We start from the raw sequence: 19,096 nt of genomic DNA, 5'->3' as shown, positions 1-19,096 counted from the left end.
AATTGACACAACGTATACCACATGTGGTCGCCAACCAGCGGTTCGGATATTTGGTATTTATTCTGCCTTTTATAAAAGAGTATTATTCAACTCTATTTTAAGCACTTTTAAAGCTGAAGAAATATTCTAAAATTTATGAATTTATTAACAACTTCTCGACGAAAAAAAGTATCTACATTGGCCCTACTAAACAGTCTCTATAACTTTGGCCACTACGTGCTCAAGAATCATGTTCGTTCTGAATTCGTATTTTAGACTTTTTTTAGTTCGAAGAAGCATTGAGACAAGAGTGGACATTTAGAAAGTAAAATGTATTGTAATTTGTAAGTTAACGCGTGTGGGTATTCTGGTACAACTCGAATAATTGAAGGTAAAATAATTTGTTGGGGTTTATGTTTACTACAACATTAAGCTAAGATAATGATTTTACACAAATATTTTGAGTAAATTAGTTCATACAGTCCATACTATCAACACATTTTACAAAAAACTTCCGTTTGTTAATGTATTAGCTGATAGATCTGCTTTATTTTTCGATATATATTTATTCTGATTTTGTATAAAACCCAGTTTCACTTTTATATTTTGTTCACCTAATATTAGATTTGTAATATGTTTATAACATGTTTGTTTATTGTTGTCGTAACTCATTGTACAAGTTCTGTGTCGTCGGTACTTCCTGGAGATGTAAGCCAACCACTTGAAGTGTTATTGGACCAAGCTGTGTCGCTGTACCATGAAGAGAAGTGGCCACAGTCGGTGAACATGTTTGAAAAAGCGCTCGTTAATTACAAGATGTCCAAACATGCTGCTGTTGCTTGCATCGGGAAATGTAAGACAGCAAATATTTTTAAAGAGATAAATGAAGATCTAACTGACTTTCCTTTGCTGAAAGCTGTTGGTGATTTGGTTGCCCAAGCCAGTTGCATTAAGATATGCAGTGAGGAACATCCTTTTGGTGATTTCAACAAAAGAGCTCTTCGTTGGGATATAGCACGAGATTTAGAGCTTCGTAAACCTTATAATTACTTGCAGTTCGCTTATTATAAAATGAACAAGATTAAGAAGGCTTGCCAAGCTGTGTATACTTACCATCAAGTCCACACAGAGAATCAAGACACAATCGCTAACATTGAGTTTTACAAAACACTGCCCGATGTTCAAGATAGTTATTTCACGGATCTTGAGGCTGATGCTTCGTATAATCTTTTTATTGAAGCTGCTGCAGCTTACGATGACAAGAAATATGAAGTGGTCGTCGATAAAATTGAAAAATGTCTCGTTTCATTTTTCAAAGCGGTCACAGATTGTGAGTCGCTGTGTTTTAAACCAGTTGAACTCATAACCTTTCAAAGATTCATGAAAGCAATAATAGACCAGCACCATGGACAAGTGAAATGTTGTCTAGAATGTGAACATAAACTCAGTCCAGTTCTTTTTGGTCGGAAAGTTGAACATTTTGTTGCGAAATGTTTTTCTTATCTTCAGTTTGCGTATTTTTCACTTGGCAAGTGGGAGATGGCTGTTCCTGCAGCTGCTTCTGTTCTTCTGTTGAATCCTAATGATAAAGACGCACAAAATAACCTGGATTATTATGAAAGCAAGGCTGAGGAACGAAGGTTGGTTCGAGATATTCATTTCCAGCCAAGAGCCGATGCTGTGAAGTTCTTCACAGAGAAGCAAAAGAAAGTTAAATTTGTTGAAGAAGCCGAACTCATGTTTGGTGAAATACCATACCAGTCATTAGGGGTGCATGAGGAAAATATAAAGTCAAATAATCAAGAGAATCTTATTCAACAGTTAACTGAACAGGTTACCGTTGCAATTGGTAACAGATTAAGGGGAGAAGAGAATGCTTAGTAGAATGGAACATTGGGCACGGGTTTTCTGGTCAGTTTCAACACATAGCAGCCCATATATAATATGACTCACTCACTCACAATTGTCTTTATTTTAAATATTTCGGTTTAACAACTAAAACCATCTACAGTGGTGATGCTAGTTTAAATTTAAAGTATGTTGCACAAACCTAACTTTTAGTTTTAAACCAAAATCTTTAAAAATAAAGACAATTGTGTCATACCATACCGTACATAATAGAGCTGTTGTGTATTGAAAGTAATCAATAGACTTTATTACAATTGCGCTTCAATTTGATTGTTTCAATTTTTAAGTTCTATCTCATAAACATGACCTGTATGCTGTATAAGAAAACGACGTTCATTCCAGATTCTAAATGTTGTCTAGAATGTGGTACATGTGAATAAACGAATGTGAACTTATCTTTTCTTGTAACTCATGGTGTCACTATTAGAAATTGCGTTTAAGTTTCACCAGTTTCAGTGAAATCTTTCAATCATGTTTTTTTTTATTCTAGTTTACTGATGCAATAAACTAGAAACAGAATTTTGCATAACATGCCAGTATTATGTTTTACTTATTTTGCAGTAACTTTGTAGCACAGTGTATGTAATATATAATATAATCTATTTAGATAATTTTTTACTAAATTATTCCCAAAGCAGATTTTTTTAAACTGTCTTCATATTGTGCTTAACTAACATCCCTGTATTTTTCAAGCGATTGTTGATTTTAAAGTTAAAAAAAATGCCGAGAGTAAAACGTAGTCGCAAGCCACCACCGGATGGCTGGGAGTTGATTGAGCCGACGTTAGACGAACTTGATCAGAAGATGCGAGAAGCTGAGTCCGAGTCACATGACGGGAAGAGGAAGGTTGAGACGCTGTGGCCGATATTTAAGATTCATCATCAGAAGACACGATATATTTACGATCTGTTCTATAAACGTAAAGCAATCAGTCGCGAGTTGTATGATTTCTGTCTCAAGGAGTCGATTGCGGATAAAAACCTCATCGCGAAGTGGAAAAAGCAAGGATACGAAAACCTGTGTTGCCTCAGGTGTATACAAGCAAGGGATACAAACTTTGGCACCAACTGTATTTGTAGGGTTCCTAAATCGAAGTTAGAAGCGGGGAAGGTTGTTGAATGTGTGCATTGTGGGTGTAGGGGTTGCTCGGGGTGAAAGAGGGTGCTCGATGTTGGAATCCAAATGCAGAAATTAAAAGCTGAATTGTATGACTCTACGATGTGATCTGATACAGTCCATACATTACAGTACAAATATACATGCAGCTCAATTGTCTTGTTTCAAATGTTTTGGATTAAAAACTTTAACCACCCTCAATAATGCCAGCAGTTTTTATGTTTCACTTGAATTTTAACTTATGATGGTTTAGAGACAATAATGTCATATATAGGAGTTGTTATATTTGTAATGCAAAATATGCAACAGACCAGATATGTTGTGTTTTCTGCATCCAATATAGCTACAAACAATCCCGTGTTATGGCAGAAGCACAGAAGGTATCGGTGTCCATGTCACAGTTAAGTGTAGATACTTGTCACATTTCCTGTGTTCATCTCAAACATTGACATCACATGTTGGTGTTGCCTCGTGTTAGTAAGTTAAACAAACTTTTGCTTTGTTTTAATTTGGAACAACTTTTGCCTAATTTTAAAAATTTGGTTAGAACTTGCAATGTGTAATTTTGTTAAAACTGTTTCTTTGTGTGTTTCTAAAAATGTTTAAATTTAAACATTTTCCTCCTTACCGTAGATTACAAACTTTTATAACAACAAAGTTGCTTTAAATATGAAACTAGAAAAGAACAGAAAGTGTAAATACGAAGGGAAACTGCATGTGTGAAGAAAGTGAAAGAAATTTCATTAAAATTGCTAAAAAGTTCATTGAAATAAAATAAGTTCATTGGAGCAATCAGCTTGTTAAACAGAGCTAAAGTAATCCTTGAGAGGAGCGAATATGTGTTTGATGACGGGGACGCTCCATGATTTACCGAGGATACGAAGACGGCCCGTGCGTGGTAGGTTGCAAACATCAGTGTAGTGGTCAGGGAAGCCAAACACCCTGGGTTGGAGAAAGGGGTTAAATATGTTGTTGTTGCCAGGTATTATAAGTGTGAATGAGGTCTTCCAGTGTTTTGTTGTGGGCAGCAACAGTCGTTATAACACAGGTATTCTGTTTCATACACCTCGTGCCCATTTACGAGTTACCATGTATGTAACTTATTTATCCTCGCATGGCGGGGCAACGACAGTCGTTATAACACGGGTGTTCTGTTCCATACACCTCATGCCCGCTTCAGAGCTACCACATATTTAAATAACTTTTTATTCTTGAGTGGCAGGCAACGACAGTCAATACACCAAGCTAATGAATAAGAAAACTTTATGCAAGCCTACAGTCCCCCACCTTATGAATAAGAAAACTTTATGCAAGCCTACAGTCCCCCACCTTTCTATTTCAGTTATCCACAAACAGTCATGTTGATCCCGTTGTTGAATGACAAGTGAGTTGCTGGTCAAGCCACCACTTCCATGCCCGCCCCTCACTGATTGTAACTTTGTTGTGATCGTACGTAACTTATCAGTGGTTGCTTTCCTCCCGGGTTCAAGGCACTCCTCTAATGTGAGTTTGTGAGCTTTGGTTGCCACCATTGGTCTGCAGGTTTAAATAGTGATTCTATAGGCGTCAAGTTTGTTTAATTTTAAAAAAACCTTTAAAATTAAAAACCATCTCCCAGTGATCAAACATAGGGAATCATTGAAATTTGGCTTAAAAATCTTTTAAAAATAACTCAACAAAAATTTGCACTTAAAAATATTAGTAAGAAAAAAATGTACACAATGCGAAAAAAAACTTTCCTTTGTGGTGAACTTACCTCCTCATCCCAGGCAAGTTACCCCAGAAACATCGTGGTCGGTGGGCAGGGGAGACTTCCTTAGCATCAAGAACTATTGGATTCCTCTGTATGTATTAAAAAGTTGATGACATTACTTGGATATTGGCCATATATGTCTAAATATATATCCACATTAAAAATCGAAGAAATTCTCTGTATATACAAAGTAAAAATAACTCCACATAAAAGTTGGTATTACTCCAGATGGTAAATAATTTTGCCTCCAAATTCTTTGGTAAAATCTTCCACAGATCCTTTGTAAATAATACTACCAAATTAAACCTAAAAAACTGAGCCAAAAATCGGGTGAAACTTATACTCTGCGTAAAATACTTCTAACCTGGGCAGTACTTACTTGCAAGTAATGTGAGATAGTTTGACGTGAGCTTTGGTCCATACAAACAACATTCTCAAACAACCAGAACAATGATCTGCCCTCCTTTGCTGCCAATACTTTACATGTGTTCAATATACGAAGGTATTCAAAGAACAAATGCCCAGACCCCTTGTCTAAAAATACATAATATTATGACCTTGGGCAAGACACCTAACGGCAATTGCTTCAACCCAGTGGTCACTAATGAGTTGTCTAAATTATCAGCCATACAAAAAACAATCACCCACAAAGTTACATACGTGGTAACTCGTAGGCGGGGCACGGGGTGTATTACTTATGTACCACACCAAGCGGGGCAACAACAGCCGTTATAACATGACTGACTAGGAGCAATTGCCATTACTACTCTACTAATGTATCAGTACATGAAACCCAACCATTGCAGACTTCATGTTACCTACCCACCTGACCAGATTCCCTTCCTTGCTGGGTTAACAATGGATAAATCATTACATGGACTTCCGCCAATAACGAGATCAAAGGGACCCCAATCACTCAGCTGAAAGTAAGTTGGATATTTCAATATAAATATAATAGAATACACATATGATACATTAATATTCTCTTTCAAAGATTGAAATTCCATGTTTTATCTTTGTGGTAATTTCCAACAAACTAAATTGAAAATCTGTAGTTTATGCAACAAGTTTAGAGAATTTGGCAATAACTTACTCGTGCTTCTAAAACAGAAGTACTTACAGTCATTTGCTGTTATATTTCTATTGAAACCCCCTCACCATCTTATCCGTTATCTCGCACACGTCCCCCACATGCTTAACCACACGTGGATGACGTATCTCGGACACACAAATCGCTTCGTGGTCGATTTCCGACGCAAAATAAACTTTAACCTCGATTCCCAACTGCTTCAAACTCACAAATCCTGGTAAAATTAAATATTGTGTTTTAATCTGACTTATATGTACATGAAGAGTGAAATACCTCGACTAACATAGTGACGTGTAGGAACTACAACACAAAACCTCTATCTTATTACTTTGTTAGACGTAGGCACCAAACCTGGGGTGGTAAGGTAGAAGGACCAACCCTGGAATTTTCTGCACTTTATTTATAAGTAAACTTTACGACCAATTTGGTATAAGTTGGCACCTATGGTTTATAATATTATTAATCGTAAACCAGATATGCGACAAGCATGTTCATTCAACAGTATTGACCTGTAGCGATCCCATCAAATAATGAAAGAACTCGAATCGGTTTCCTTTCCCACGCTGGTGGGGACTTTGGTAGGGAGACAATCTAAACATAAAGTGGGAAGCTATGATTTTAAATCTACTACAAATAACATCCAGTGAAACATTTAATCTTGAGAATATTAACAAACATATTAAAGTATTAAATACATTTCATAGGCGCCATACCTGGGGTGGCAGGGTAGGCAGGCCAACCCTGGAATTTTCTGCACTGCATTAATCAGCAAACATTACTACCAAGTTTTTTGTTTCACAGGATTGTGTGTCTAACTATCCCTGCCTCCCCAGTGTTTATAAAGTTTGTCGCTGCATTCCAATCCTTCCATGACAGATAGCGAGTTGAACACTTCACAAGCAGCTTATACAAGTAGTATCCTCACCTCATATTCGACTTCCCCAACGCTAACAAACTTACTCAGCCGATTATGCCAGTTGTCGCGACGATGTAACAACCCTTTCTCAGTTGCCACACAAAGGTAACAACTCCAAGGTGATTGGTGCAACACCTAGTGTTCAAACAATATAACATTTATATTAACCTAAAAACAATCACCCACAAAGTTACAAACTCGGTAATTCGTAAGCGGGACGGGGTGTATGAAACAGAACATCTGTGTTATAACGACTTTCGTCGCTTAAGATTTTAGTGCGTTTCCTCATTTACTTACAGTTTTTGTCGTACCTTCGCCCATCATTAGCTCCAAACAAATGAAGCAAAAACTTCTGAATATTGAAAAATATTAACAAAGAAATTATTAGGAATACCGTAGTAGTTGTATGAAACATGGGTGTTCTGGTCAGTTTTAACACAAACATAGCAGCCTATATTTATATATATATATATACAACACAACTGTCTTCATTTTCAAACGATTCAGTTTAAAACGAAAACTATCTTTAGTGATGTTGGAAGTTAATGATGGTTTAAAATGAAGACAATTGTGTTGTATATAAATATGGGCTGCTATGTTTGTATTCAAACTGATAACATAATCTATTTATTATTTCAAATACATAATAGTTTAACATAACAGAGGTTGAATCAACATCAAAACCATCATCAGTGGTGTGGAAGTTAATGGTGTACCATATGTAATGAAACACCACACCTGCAGCAACTCTGGTTGTCACATAAGAATATTCGCTTTCCACCCCCACACACACAGCAATAACACGAGTAACCGCTGTCATCCAGCAAGTAACAACTCTCACGGTAATCCACCTAATAAAATGGTAAATAGTAGTTTCAGATGCAATATTGTAAGCTATTTTTTATTTATTCTGTGTATTTATAAATGGCTGACAATTTGGACAACCCATTAGTGACCACTGGGTTGTAGCAATTGTTGTTAAATGTCTTGCCCAAGGACACATACTCACACAATGGTAGCAGTGACAAGCCTTGAACCCATTACCTCTAGGTTAGAGGCGGACACTGTGCCAGATAAAATATTTAGTCCATTTAGTAAACATTGCAACACACACTATAACATTTTTACGTTAACTTAGCTTTTACATATAAACCATTAAATCGCGAAACAATTATTGGTGATTACTCAGGATTTAACACACGAGGTAAACATTTGTTTAAAGTACGAGACCATGAACATTTACCTCGCACATCTGACACAATCCTCCAACAAACATAGGGTGTTGCGTGGATACTTCAAGGTTGCCGCATCCCAAGCAAGTGTTCGCAATGTCCAACAACCCTTCCCTAACCTGGGGGTGTAACTGGGACTATTGAGTGACCGGGTGGTCTTAGGGTGTGATGTGGTATTTTTTTATTAATCTGGGGTGACATTGTTAAAATACAGTTACACTCATAGTTGTCAAACATAGGGAACCTCATTGATTAATGTGGTGAATGCAATATACTTTGGCTCTGCTTGTTTGTATTGACACCTAACAACAGGGTAAAATCTGGGGTGACATTGTTAAAATACAGTTACACTCATAGTTGTCAAACATAGGGAACCTCATTGATTAATGTGGTGAATGCAATATACTTTGGCTCTGCTTGTTTGTATAGACACCTAACAGCAGGGTAAAATCTGGGGTGACATTGTTGAAATACAGTTGCACTCATAGTTGTCAAACATAGGGAACCTCATTGATTAATTTGGTGAATGCAATATACTTTGGCTCTGCTTGTTTGTATAGACACCTAACAGCAGGGTAAAATCTGGGGTGACATTGTTGAAATACAGTTGCACTCATAGTTGTCAAACATAGGGAACCTCATTGATTAATTTGGTGAATGCAATATACTTTGGCTCTGCTTGTTTGTATAGACACCTAACAGCAGGGTAAAATCTGGGGTGACATTGTTGAAATACAGTTGCACTCATAGTTGTCAAACATAGGGAATCTCATTGATTAATGTGGTGAATGCAATATACTTTGGCTCTGCTTGTTTGTATAGACACCTAACAGCAGGGTAAAATCTGGGGTGACATTGTTAAAATACAGTTACACTCATAGTTGTCAAACATAGGAAACCTCATTGATTAATGTGGTGAATGCAATATAGTTTGGCTCTGCTTGTTTGTATAGACACCTAACAACAGGGTAAAATCTGGGGTGACATTGTTGAAATACAGTTACACTCATAGATGTCAAACATAGGGAACCTCATTGAATAATGTGGTGAATGCAATATACTTTGGCTCTGCTTGTTTGTATAGACACCTAACAACAGGGTAAAATCTGGGGTGACATTGTTGAAATACAGTTACACTCATAGATGTCAAACATAGGAAACCTCATTGATTAATGTGGTGAATGCAATATACTTTAGCTCTGCTTGTTTGTATGGACACCTAACAGCAGGGTAAAATCTGTTCCAGATGTTAAAACATGATGTCACCCCTGTTATAAAGTTGTGGTGACATGCAACCCATGCTATAAGGCCTCACCTTTTTAGAGAAAATCGCAACCAAAAGATACCGGGTTCAATACTGATACGTCTCCTTTTAATCTTATTTTGTTTTTATTTTAGGATGAAATTATTGTGAACCCACGAACCTTCATGAAGACTTCACTTCTCTGTTTGGTGAAATCCTGGCAGTTCATCTCAGGTTTGCTGATGGTTGTTTTAACTTTCTTCTCAGGTGAGCCATTCAATTCACTTTGTTTCACTCCCTTCATGTTCCGCTTCTGATCATCTGCAAACAAAATAATTTAATCACAGAAAAAAAATATAATGTTACAATCTCCCACAAAGTTACATACGTGGTAACTCGTAAGCAGGCACGAGGTGTATGAAACAGAACAACCATGTTATAACGACTGTCGTTGCCTCGCCATGCGAGGATGAATAAGTTACATCATCCATTTAAACATTGCCATATTTAGAACACCTGTATAACCCTTCGGCAAGATTGAAAGATAACCTTCAGGATAAAACTTCTCTTTTGCCCAAGTGATTCCACTTGCATTTGATTTGAGGGTTTTTCCTGATGATAAAAGTAAGTTAAATACTTGGTGGCATTAACCCCATGTTCCATGGCGTGCCCAGCTGTAGGACCTCACCCATAAAGAATAGAATGTGCATATACAATGTTGGGGTAATGGGCCAACTCTGGTCTAAATCCCAAGTCCCATGAAGTGCCTCACTCTAGAACCTCACTCATATAGAATAGATGTAACTAATATGAATCCCATTCATTTTAAAACATGTTTTGTTCTATTATAATAATTGATTAACTTTTATTTCTGGTCTGTAGCTTGAATGGTTGATCTGGTATTCTGATGTTGGCCAGCCACGCAAATAAGCGAAGCAACCAAACACAACCCACCAACCTGCTCTGTGAGCAGCTTCCTTTATTGCTAAATCAACAGCAAGATTATACGATCTGTTCCTGTTGTACGACTTCTCTTTAAAGTAAGCGTTAAAGTCATGGAGGTATGCCATGTCATCAACCTTCGTCTGAAATACAAACAGTGTTGTGGTTCATGTGGTTGCACCCTATGTGTTGGGGTGAGGGGCAAGCTATAAACACCAATTACATTAAAAGACTGGTAGTTTTAAAAGAATGCAACAAAAATTAAAATACAATGAAAAGTATTTTAAATATACATCTCATAGTAAAATAATTTGTGATAATTTATCATACAGAAGTAATAATTCAAAATACTGTCACCAGCTTATAGTTATGTAAATTAATTTATGATTATACAGAATCAATCAAATAGTGGAAGAATAAATGAATATAACTTATTCAACGACAGTGGTTATAACACGGGTGTTCTGTTTTATACACCTCATGCCAGCTTACAAGTTACCATGAATGTAACTTATTTATCCTCGCATGACGGGGCAACAACAGTGGTTATAACACGGGTGTTCTGTTTCATACATGCCATGCCCACTTGTTTAATGAATAATGTATATCATCTTTAATCCATAGGAATCATTCAAACCTCTGTAAATTTCTCGTCACCAAACCACTTGATCCATCTCGTTGGGTCATCAGGGGGGTCGATCGGGCCACTGAGTTCCCCCGTGTTCGCGATACGACCTGGCCACCAACCGAACCCACGACACTTACCCCACACTAACTGCATTAAGCATGGGTTGAATGTAACTTATTATCCTTGCAACTTTAGCTACGCAAATATAAACACTTGTAATTAATATAGCCATCTTTATATTAATATTAAGTATCAAAGTTTCATACCAGAAGAGCCAAAATGTCTATATTACAATATGCCTGGTAGCAGAAGCAACAGAAATGTTACGTTAAGAGAATGAACTCCAAAAACATACTTTTATAAATTAAAAATACATTAATTATCAATATTAAAAGATATAATCAAAAAATATCAAATTTAAATTTTCATTAATGTCCACAAGCTTTGCTTTATATATGTCTGTCAGTTAAGCCAAATCTCACCAAATCCTCCCGTGGTATGATTCTCCTTGGTGGAACAAATTTCACATCTTCGGGTGAAGGTTTTGTTTTATTTTGTTGTTTAGGATCATTTTCATTTTCATGGGGTCTAAATTATATTGATTGAAAGTATGAATGATTGAATTTTACTTGCTTTTTCCTTGCGTGATGGTGCAACGACAGTTGTTATAACACGGATGTTCTGTTTCATACACCTCGTGCCCGCTTACAAGTTACCACGTATGTAACTTATTTATTCTCGCATGGCGGGGCAACGACATTCGTTATAACACAAATGTTCTGTTTCATACACCTTGTGCCCGCTTACAAGTTACCACGTATGTAACTTATTTATTCTCGCATGGCGGGGCAACGACATTCGTTATAACACGGATGTTCTGTTTCATACACCTAGTGCCCGCTTACAAGTTACCACGTTTGTAACTTTGTGGGTGATTGTTTTTTCATGTATGGCTGACAATTTAGACAACCCATTAGAAACCACTGGGTTGAAGCAATTGCCGTTAAGTGTCTTGTCCAAGGACAAATTCGCCCACAGTTGTAGCAGCATTAAGCCTTGAACCCATAATCTCTAGGTTAAAGGGGGAAACTCAATACCACGGCACTGGACAAACTTTTCATAGTTTACATTGGTTTGCTGTTACAGTGGTAGCATGTGGGTTCGAATGGCAGTTGTTGTTTTTGCAGCTTATGCTGGTTAAGAGGGATTGTTGTTTTCAATGCAGTTTGTACAATAAGGAGGGACAGGTGTTGGCTCAATTGCATCAAAGTTTACTCTATTCATTGCTATCATGAAACACTTGAAGTTTTGTGGTCCAACTATATGAATTAATTTATCCTCGCATGGTGATGCAGCCAGTTACCACATACCTAACTTTGTCGGTGATTGTTTTATCACTGTCTAACTCCGTTCCATGCACAAATACACAGGTCTGCAACACGTTTCACTCACCCCTTCCCACCCGACCCCGCTTCAAAATACTTCGGTTTCCTCCTGGCTCGCTTATCCATCGACCACATTTCCTCTGCAATCCAAATCTTATGCTGTTCTGCAAAGTATGAGCATGCGGCAATCACGAGTTAACCACGTGCTAACAAACCAGCTGATAGGCCAACACGTGCGCATGTGCAGTGAAGCGTTTTCTAGTAAACAAATGGAATGACGAAATTTAATTCAGTTTCATGTTCGTCCGTTTTACGTTTCAACGATTATTTATTATGACGGTTGGATTTAAACTTTAAGTTATATGAACCCTCATTACTACATTGAAACACGAGGTATTTAGGTCGTTTAAATGTCGTTTTAGATAGGTCATTACTCGGCCAAGGTTTCGTAATAGTTTGCGGGTTTAAACGGCTCAATAAAAGTTGGGCAATCCCGTCCGTATTTCGCAATCGGCTGCCCCACGTTATAGCAGCGTGCACGACGCGTGAGAGCAGCCACGTGCGAAGTTTTGCTGTTTGCTTAGACCCCTTTACTATGGTTGAAGACACACACGGTCTTTCGCAACACCATGCAATGTAAGCGCCTTCTCTCGATTTGTTTGTACAAGCTCATCCTCCGTTTAAAAGTCCTTCGTTAGCACCATGTGTGCGCGGTGGGCGTTTAAATGGCCGGCCGGTTTAGAGAGAGACCGTAAAAGTTAACGAAGAAATAAGTTAGCACTAAATTACGAAACCGTGCGGCGAATGCAGCAGTACGTGTTAGTTAGTTTTGCAAGTATGTCGGGGAACGGTTCGGTGCGAAACCATGGTCACTACCATGAGACTGAAGCCGATGGTGTTGAAAGGAGGGAACAATTGAAAAGTGGGCGGCAATCAATTCCCTTCTATCGCCGTCATAGCTCGGTGTCGTATTCGTTTCAAGGCGATCCGCATTCCCTCAGTAATTATTCAAGAAGTTACAAACCAGAGTTTCCTAAAGTTGGCGATTATGGAAGCATTCAAACGCCATCGCACCAACAAGGTACAGATCTCGAAGAAGTTTTTGACGACGAAGCAGATTCGGTTGCAGAGTTCACTTTGCCCGTCCAGGTGCGTTGTATTATATTACAAGGATGTAACGGTCACGCCTTTTACCGAATAAGTCCGGCGCCGTGGCGTAGTGGTTAGCGCGCCTGCCTCTAACCCAGAGGTAATGGGTTCAAGGCTCGTCGCTGCTACCATTGTGGGCGTATGTGTCCTTGGGCAAGACACTTAACGGCAATTGCCCCAACCCAGTGGTTACTAATGGGTTGTCCAAATTATCAGCCATACATAAAAATGAAAAAAATCCAAAAAAAATAATCACCCACAAAGTAACATACTTGGTAACTCGTAAGCTGGCGCGAGGTGCACACCCGTGTTATAACGACTGTCGTTTTCCGGCCACGCGAGGATAAAGTAAGTTACATTCATTCATTCATTCATAAGTTTGTAAGTTTTGTATTTCTGTTTAACCATAAACTTACTTTACTTTACTTTTTTTATAAACGTGTTATAACGACAGTAGTTTTACCGTTATATCCCGTCTTTGGTGTTTTAAACCAATCCTATCATCATATGGGACATAGTCGTGTAAAACGCCACATAACAACGACTGTGTTATATTATTGTTTAATGGTTTATGACTTAATCCATGCCATTAGACCGCTAATATTTATCAAGTAATTATTTATTAGGGTGCAAACACAGATGAGAAGCCTGTTTCAACAGAGAAACTTTACTTTGGGTTTACAATTCGTAAACTGAAAGTATTTCTTTCCCTTGTGTTGCTGTCAATCACAGAGATCCTTGGGTATTCAGCAATTGCTACGTTTTTCCCAGTGGTGGTGAGTAGCATGTTATGGGTTTAAGGCTCGTTGTGGGCGTATGTGTCCTTAGGCAAACACTTAACAGCAATTGCTCCAACCCAGTGGTCAATAATAGGTTGTCCAAAAATAGTCAGCCATACAGAAAAACAATCACCCACAAAGTTACATACGTGGTAACTCGTAAGTGGGCACGAGATGTATGAAACAGAACACCCGTGTTATAACCACTGTCGCTTATTTATTCATCCATTTTAAGCATTACTTTGCAATTCTTTAATTATCGCTTCTATTTTCTACTACTATGGCTAAAGGTCAGCAAACTCTTGTTTGTTCTTGCGCTCCTATACAAACTAGTTGTTCAAACATTGCTATCACATCCTATCTGTATAAACAGGCAGCGGATAAAGGTTTAAGCCCGGGTGAGATCGGGCTGGTGTTTGCTTCTTATTCAATTGCTGGAATAGTTGCGGCGTTGATCGCTGGAAGTCTTGTAAGTTTTACTTGTCTTTATATTGTGATTTACAATCTCATTTTAATGATATTCGCTACCATTGTAATATCTACAAATTAATGCAATGTGTTTCAATTCCACTTAAAGCTACAATTGACAAATTTCCAAATTGAAATCATTTAAATTTATTTAATATATATATACTGTGTAAGTGGTGCACTATTGGGTTACAGGGAAAAACCTGGCTTAAATACCAGGTCCTTGACAAGGGCCTCACCCATATAGAATAAAAAGTTTGTGCCACATTAAACAGGACCGACACTTAATGGCATGCCCGGATATCTCTTTCGATGTTACATCATAATTTATACGTTCCTAATACCCCCAACAACACCCCATGTTCATTTCAACCAATCAACCATATTCTTAATTAATCAAATTAAATATTTTTAAATTCATTTTCTTCATTTGTCCACAGCTTGTAAAGATCGGAACGAAGTTTTGCGTTTTGGCCGGAATGTTTTTCAACGCTGGAGCTTTGATTTGCTTTGGGTGAGTTATGGATGGTTTACTGTGTTTGTAAAATATCAGTTTTAAAAATTTAAAGTGTATCAAAAACACAGTTGTGCAACATCAGTCTGTCCAATTTTTTCTTTCATAAACTATAAAAAAATATAACTTGTGCCGGTATTTTTAACACAATAAAATATGCTATACCTACATAGAAACCTTATTGATTGATTCTCACCAGATTTCTTGACCAAACTGCTTTGCTTCCCTTCTATGCGTTAAGTATTGCAAGTCGTGGTTTGATGGGCTTTGGTTGTAACCTCGCGTACACGGCCATGTACGCCATCATATTCCAGGAATTTGAGGATCGATCTATCACAGTGGTTGGGATGTCCGAGACATTAGTCAGCATTGGTGGGATGATGGGACCTCTCGTGGGAGGGGCATTGTACCAGGTGTGTAGGGTTGGATGGAACTAACCAGATGGTTACGGGTTCAAGGCTCCTCGCTGCTACCATTGTGGGCATATGTGTCCTTGGGCAAGACACTTAATGGCAATTGCATTCAACCTAAAGGCCCATAATGGGTTGTCCATATTGTCAGCCATACATTAAAAACACACTTATAATCAACTACCCACAAAGTTAGATATGTGATGTCTTTTAAATCCCTGCAATTGACTCTGGGTTTAAAAAGGTACAGTCCTATTTATGGATTTTATAAATTAACAATTTGTTATATTTTGTTCAATACTTCAGTAGTGGCCATCCAATAAAGCAATCTTGTTTCTATAAGTGATATACCAACATAATTGATTCCAATCTAACTTTCTTTATATTTAGTATGGTGGATACGCGACTCCCTTCATTGTGTTGAGTTCGTTACAATTTGTGTTAATGGTTGTGTGTTGGTATCTGCTACCTTATTCACCAGGTATATATTACATTGTTGTTACTTAGTATTCTAACCTATTAGTCATGTTGTAAATGAAATTTACATACAATATATGAACCTGGTTTTCCATGGCAAATTAAGAGTAAAACAGATTACAAATATCCATTCAAAACGCTATGAGTTTATCCATGTTCGCCTAAATTATAAAAGTAACCGAACAATTTTGGTTTACTTACTAGTGGTGTGGGCGAATTTATAAAACATAGACTGCCACGCAGCCATCCTCTGTTAGGATATTGGTCCGCTCTGGTAAGTGAACCAAAACTATACAATCCTTTTTATAATGTAGATACATACATATATATGCGTAGTGTTTTGAATATTTATTCATAGTAAACATATACAATCGTCCACACAAACACATTCTAAATAGCCAAGTTCTAATAGTCAGTAGAACTTCAAAAATAAATTATAATTGAAAAATATTTTGAATGAACTTCCACTTTTCCAGCCGACTCCAACGTAGCGACGGTTTCTCCGTTCCAACTATTAAAACACTCGAGTGCAGTGATCGCAACCTTGGATATCATCATCATGTTCACCCTCAGCAGTTTCTTTGCTTCAAACCTGGATACCTTCCTTAATGATGAGGTGAGTGGGGTGGTTTATTATAGTAACATTGGTATTTTGTTTGTTTTTTCTTGGTATTTTTCATATTTATTTTCGCATGGGGCAATGACAGTTGTTATCGGTACCTTGTATGCAACAATTGTCTCCCACCTGCCATGGCACTCATAAAATTGTTGGCAACCAATTCATAAAAATTATTTATTTAAACTTTTGCAGTTTGACATGTCTCCAGTTATTGTTGGAGTTACGATGTTGATTGGAAGTTTATGTTATGGCATCACCTCGCCAATATGGGGATATATTGCTGATAGATGGTAAGTTGTATGCAGGTAGTTATAATAGTTTTGTATGTTTCCTTCGGCAAGAATATAACAGACAATGATCCAACCCTGTGGTCACTTATGGGTTGTATCACCCTGGGTGTTAGGGTAAAGGCACACTTCAGGACTGTAGAACCTCACCCATATAAAATAGAATGTGCATATACAATGTTGGGGTAATGGGCCAACTCTGGTCTAAATCCCAGGTCCCATGGCGTGCTTCACTGTAGTACCTCACCCATATAGAACAAAACAATACGTTGTATGGGTTAGCTGTGAAATAGACAGCAAAAGATTTATAAACATTAGATTATTGGTAGCCTTATGCAAGAATTATAACTTCAATATTTATAGGAAGAAAAACTTTTTGATGGAGATTGGGACTTTGGGGGAATTTGTGGCTATGGTTCTTATTGGGCCGGCATTATTGCTCAAGTCATGGTTTGGAATCGAGAAACAAACCCTACCATTGTTGTACGCAGCTATATGTGTGAAGGGAAGCTTTACAGGAGCGGCGCTTATGCCAACGTTCACCGATATGGTGGATGCTGCAAGGTTCATTTAATTGGTGTATGCTAAATATAAATATGAAATGATTTTTACAATATTAATGTTATTCAACTTTGTTTAATGCTATTCTGCAACCTTACAATGTAAGTGTAGTATTTGTATGCACAAGGATAATGTGTAGTAAAAAATCATATTAAAATAATTGAAGTTAGTTATTGTATAATAATTAGCCGAACATTATTATTTGTTTTTGTAAACTTTTAACAAATTTACGTCTATTTTTTTGTTGCAGTGAATTAAAAGTCCAAGAAAGTCTTCTTGCGCAATATGGGATGGTGTCAGGGTTGTGGAACACAGCGTTCTCCCTGGGTGATATATCAGGTCCCCTGCTTGGGGGGTTGCTTGTCGGGAAGTTTGGGTTCGAAAACACGGCAGCAATTTTAGGATTGTGTTGCTTGGGATTGGTAAGTAATATTAGAATGTAACTTATTTGTCTTTGCCTGGTGGGGCAACAAGCGTCTAATAACACGGGTGTTCTGTTTTATACACCTTGTGATCGCTTACGAGTTACCATGTATGTAACTTATTTATCCTCGCATGACGGGGCACTGGCAGTCATTATAACACGGGTGTTCTGTTTCATACACCTCGTGGCCGTTTACGAGTTACCACGTATGTAACTTTGTGGGTGATTCTTTTTTTGATTATTATTGTATGGTTGACAATTTAGATATAAGGTATAAGGTACCACTGGGGTGGCACGCTTACCAGATTATAATTACCTTACTTTATACATTTTGACAGATGGTCATTAAAATAAGTGAAAGAATAATACGAAGGTGTTGTTGCAAACCAACCATCGTGGAATCCAACAGCGAATATGAAAGTTTGCTTCCCAACGCTCCGGATGTATAATGGCATCAACAACATTAAACAACTGTGATCCGGTATTGCAATATCTTTGTTTATTTAAACAAGCAAAGATTGTTTTCAACAATATTGAAGGGTATACAAGGATTTTAACTATTCTGCACTTAACAATTCATTGTTTGCGAGGTGTAAAACAGAACACTCGTGTTATAACGACTGATGTTGACCCGCCATGCGAGAATATATAAGTTACGTACGTAGCAACTCGTAAGCGGGCACGAGGTGTATAAAACAGAACACCTGTGTTATAACGACTGTCGTTGCCCCGCCATGCGAGAATAAATAAGTTATGTACATAGCAACTCGTAAGCGGGCACGAGGTGTATAAAACAGAACACCTGTGTTATAACGACTGTTGTTGCTCCGCTATGCGAGGACAAATAAATTATGTATTGTCTTTAAAAGTTTTAAAGTTGTGCAACGTAAAATGCAAAATGTTCGGTTCAAACGATTTATTACTTAATGCACAATTTCTTTATCAACCAATACCTCTATAAATATGTTTACACTTTTAACGGTTCTGGTACAATTATTGCTAAGGTTCGTGCTGATTGAGTTTTATTCCTGTACGTAATAGAGTAAGGTGCATAGTTATTGTTCTATGCACTATTCTCTTAGACCAAATCCGTTATTTTACTTTTGTGTTGGTAAAAAAGGTATTTTTGGGGTCGTATTTAGTTGGTGATTTGCACTTAACTAGCAAAATACATTACTGGTTTCCATTAATGCTGTATAAAACTATTCACTGTATA

General features: G+C 37.5%; 4 protein-coding genes across 4 annotated transcripts; 3 read left to right on the top strand and 1 right to left on the bottom strand.

Moving 5' to 3' along the window:
* The first annotated feature begins 73 nt into the window (after window positions 1-73).
* Window positions 74-2,200, top strand: LOC149737350 (cartilage-associated protein-like). The gene has a single exon (XM_089874789.1). The coding sequence runs from the start codon at window positions 613-615 to the stop codon at window positions 1,858-1,860; it is 1,248 nt and encodes a 415-aa protein (XP_089730915.1). The 5' UTR covers window positions 74-612; the 3' UTR covers window positions 1,861-2,200.
* LOC149737349 (protein BUD31 homolog) lies at window positions 1,882-3,660 on the top strand. The gene has a single exon (XM_089874796.1). The coding sequence runs from the start codon at window positions 2,608-2,610 to the stop codon at window positions 3,040-3,042; it is 435 nt and encodes a 144-aa protein (XP_089730922.1). The 5' UTR covers window positions 1,882-2,607; the 3' UTR covers window positions 3,043-3,660.
* Window positions 3,130-12,660, bottom strand: LOC149737348 (DNA (cytosine-5)-methyltransferase 3A-like). Its single transcript, XM_089874782.1, has 17 exons — window positions 12,260-12,660; window positions 11,290-11,395; window positions 10,817-10,954; window positions 10,196-10,322; window positions 9,754-9,849; window positions 9,419-9,558; window positions 8,006-8,113; window positions 7,501-7,613; window positions 7,060-7,114; window positions 6,772-6,897; window positions 6,356-6,437; window positions 5,915-6,060; window positions 5,583-5,676; window positions 5,136-5,290; window positions 4,760-4,845; window positions 4,333-4,539; window positions 3,130-3,945 (listed from the first exon to the last, which is right to left on the bottom strand). Exons 1-17 carry the CDS (start codon window positions 12,325-12,327, stop codon window positions 3,804-3,806), a joined length of 1,989 nt encoding a protein of 662 aa, XP_089730908.1. The 5' UTR covers window positions 12,328-12,660; the 3' UTR covers window positions 3,130-3,803.
* Window positions 12,661-12,847: 187 nt separating this feature from the next.
* LOC149737347 (MFS-type transporter SLC18B1-like) lies at window positions 12,848-19,070 on the top strand. Its single transcript, XM_089874783.1, has 11 exons — window positions 12,848-13,341; window positions 13,968-14,117; window positions 14,494-14,589; window positions 15,029-15,102; window positions 15,302-15,515; window positions 15,903-15,993; window positions 16,466-16,605; window positions 16,801-16,898; window positions 17,259-17,459; window positions 17,707-17,878; window positions 18,219-19,070. The coding sequence occupies exons 1-11, from the start codon at window positions 12,997-12,999 to the stop codon at window positions 18,327-18,329; spliced, it is 1,692 nt and encodes a 563-aa protein (XP_089730909.1). The 5' UTR covers window positions 12,848-12,996; the 3' UTR covers window positions 18,330-19,070.
* Window positions 19,071-19,096: the final 26 nt, after the last annotated feature.

Source organism: Ciona robusta, chromosome 3, assembly GCF_009617815.1.
Source record: "Ciona robusta chromosome 3, ASM961781v2".
In the NCBI taxonomy this organism is placed as follows: Eukaryota; Metazoa; Chordata; class Ascidiacea; order Phlebobranchia; family Cionidae; genus Ciona; species Ciona robusta.
The sequence above is the reverse complement of the archived record's forward strand: the minus strand, read 5'-3'. Positions and strand labels throughout refer to the sequence as shown.

Coding starts and splice junctions, on each gene's coding strand:
- LOC149737349 (XM_089874796.1), top strand. CDS start 2,608: ATGCCGAGAGTAAAACGTAGTCGCAAGCCACCACCGGATGGCTGGGAG.
- LOC149737348 (XM_089874782.1), bottom strand. CDS start 12,327: ATGTGGTCGATGGATAAGCGAGCCAGGAGGAAACCGAAGTATTTTGAA. Junction 8,114..9,418: donor GAAGTGAAGTCTTCATGAAG/GTTCGTGGGTTC, acceptor TTACACCCCCAG/GTTAGGGAAGGGTTGTTGGA. Junction 6,898..7,059: donor GCGAAGGTACGACAAAAACT/GTAAGTAAATGA, acceptor TTTGAACACTAG/GTGTTGCACCAATCACCTTG.
- LOC149737347 (XM_089874783.1), top strand. CDS start 12,997: ATGCAGCAGTACGTGTTAGTTAGTTTTGCAAGTATGTCGGGGAACGGT. Junction 14,118..14,493: donor CTACGTTTTTCCCAGTGGTG/GTGAGTAGCATG, acceptor CTGTATAAACAG/GCAGCGGATAAAGGTTTAAG. Junction 16,899..17,258: donor GGATATATTGCTGATAGATG/GTAAGTTGTATG, acceptor CAATATTTATAG/GAAGAAAAACTTTTTGATGG.
- LOC149737350 (XM_089874789.1), top strand. CDS start 613: ATGTTTATAACATGTTTGTTTATTGTTGTCGTAACTCATTGTACAAGT.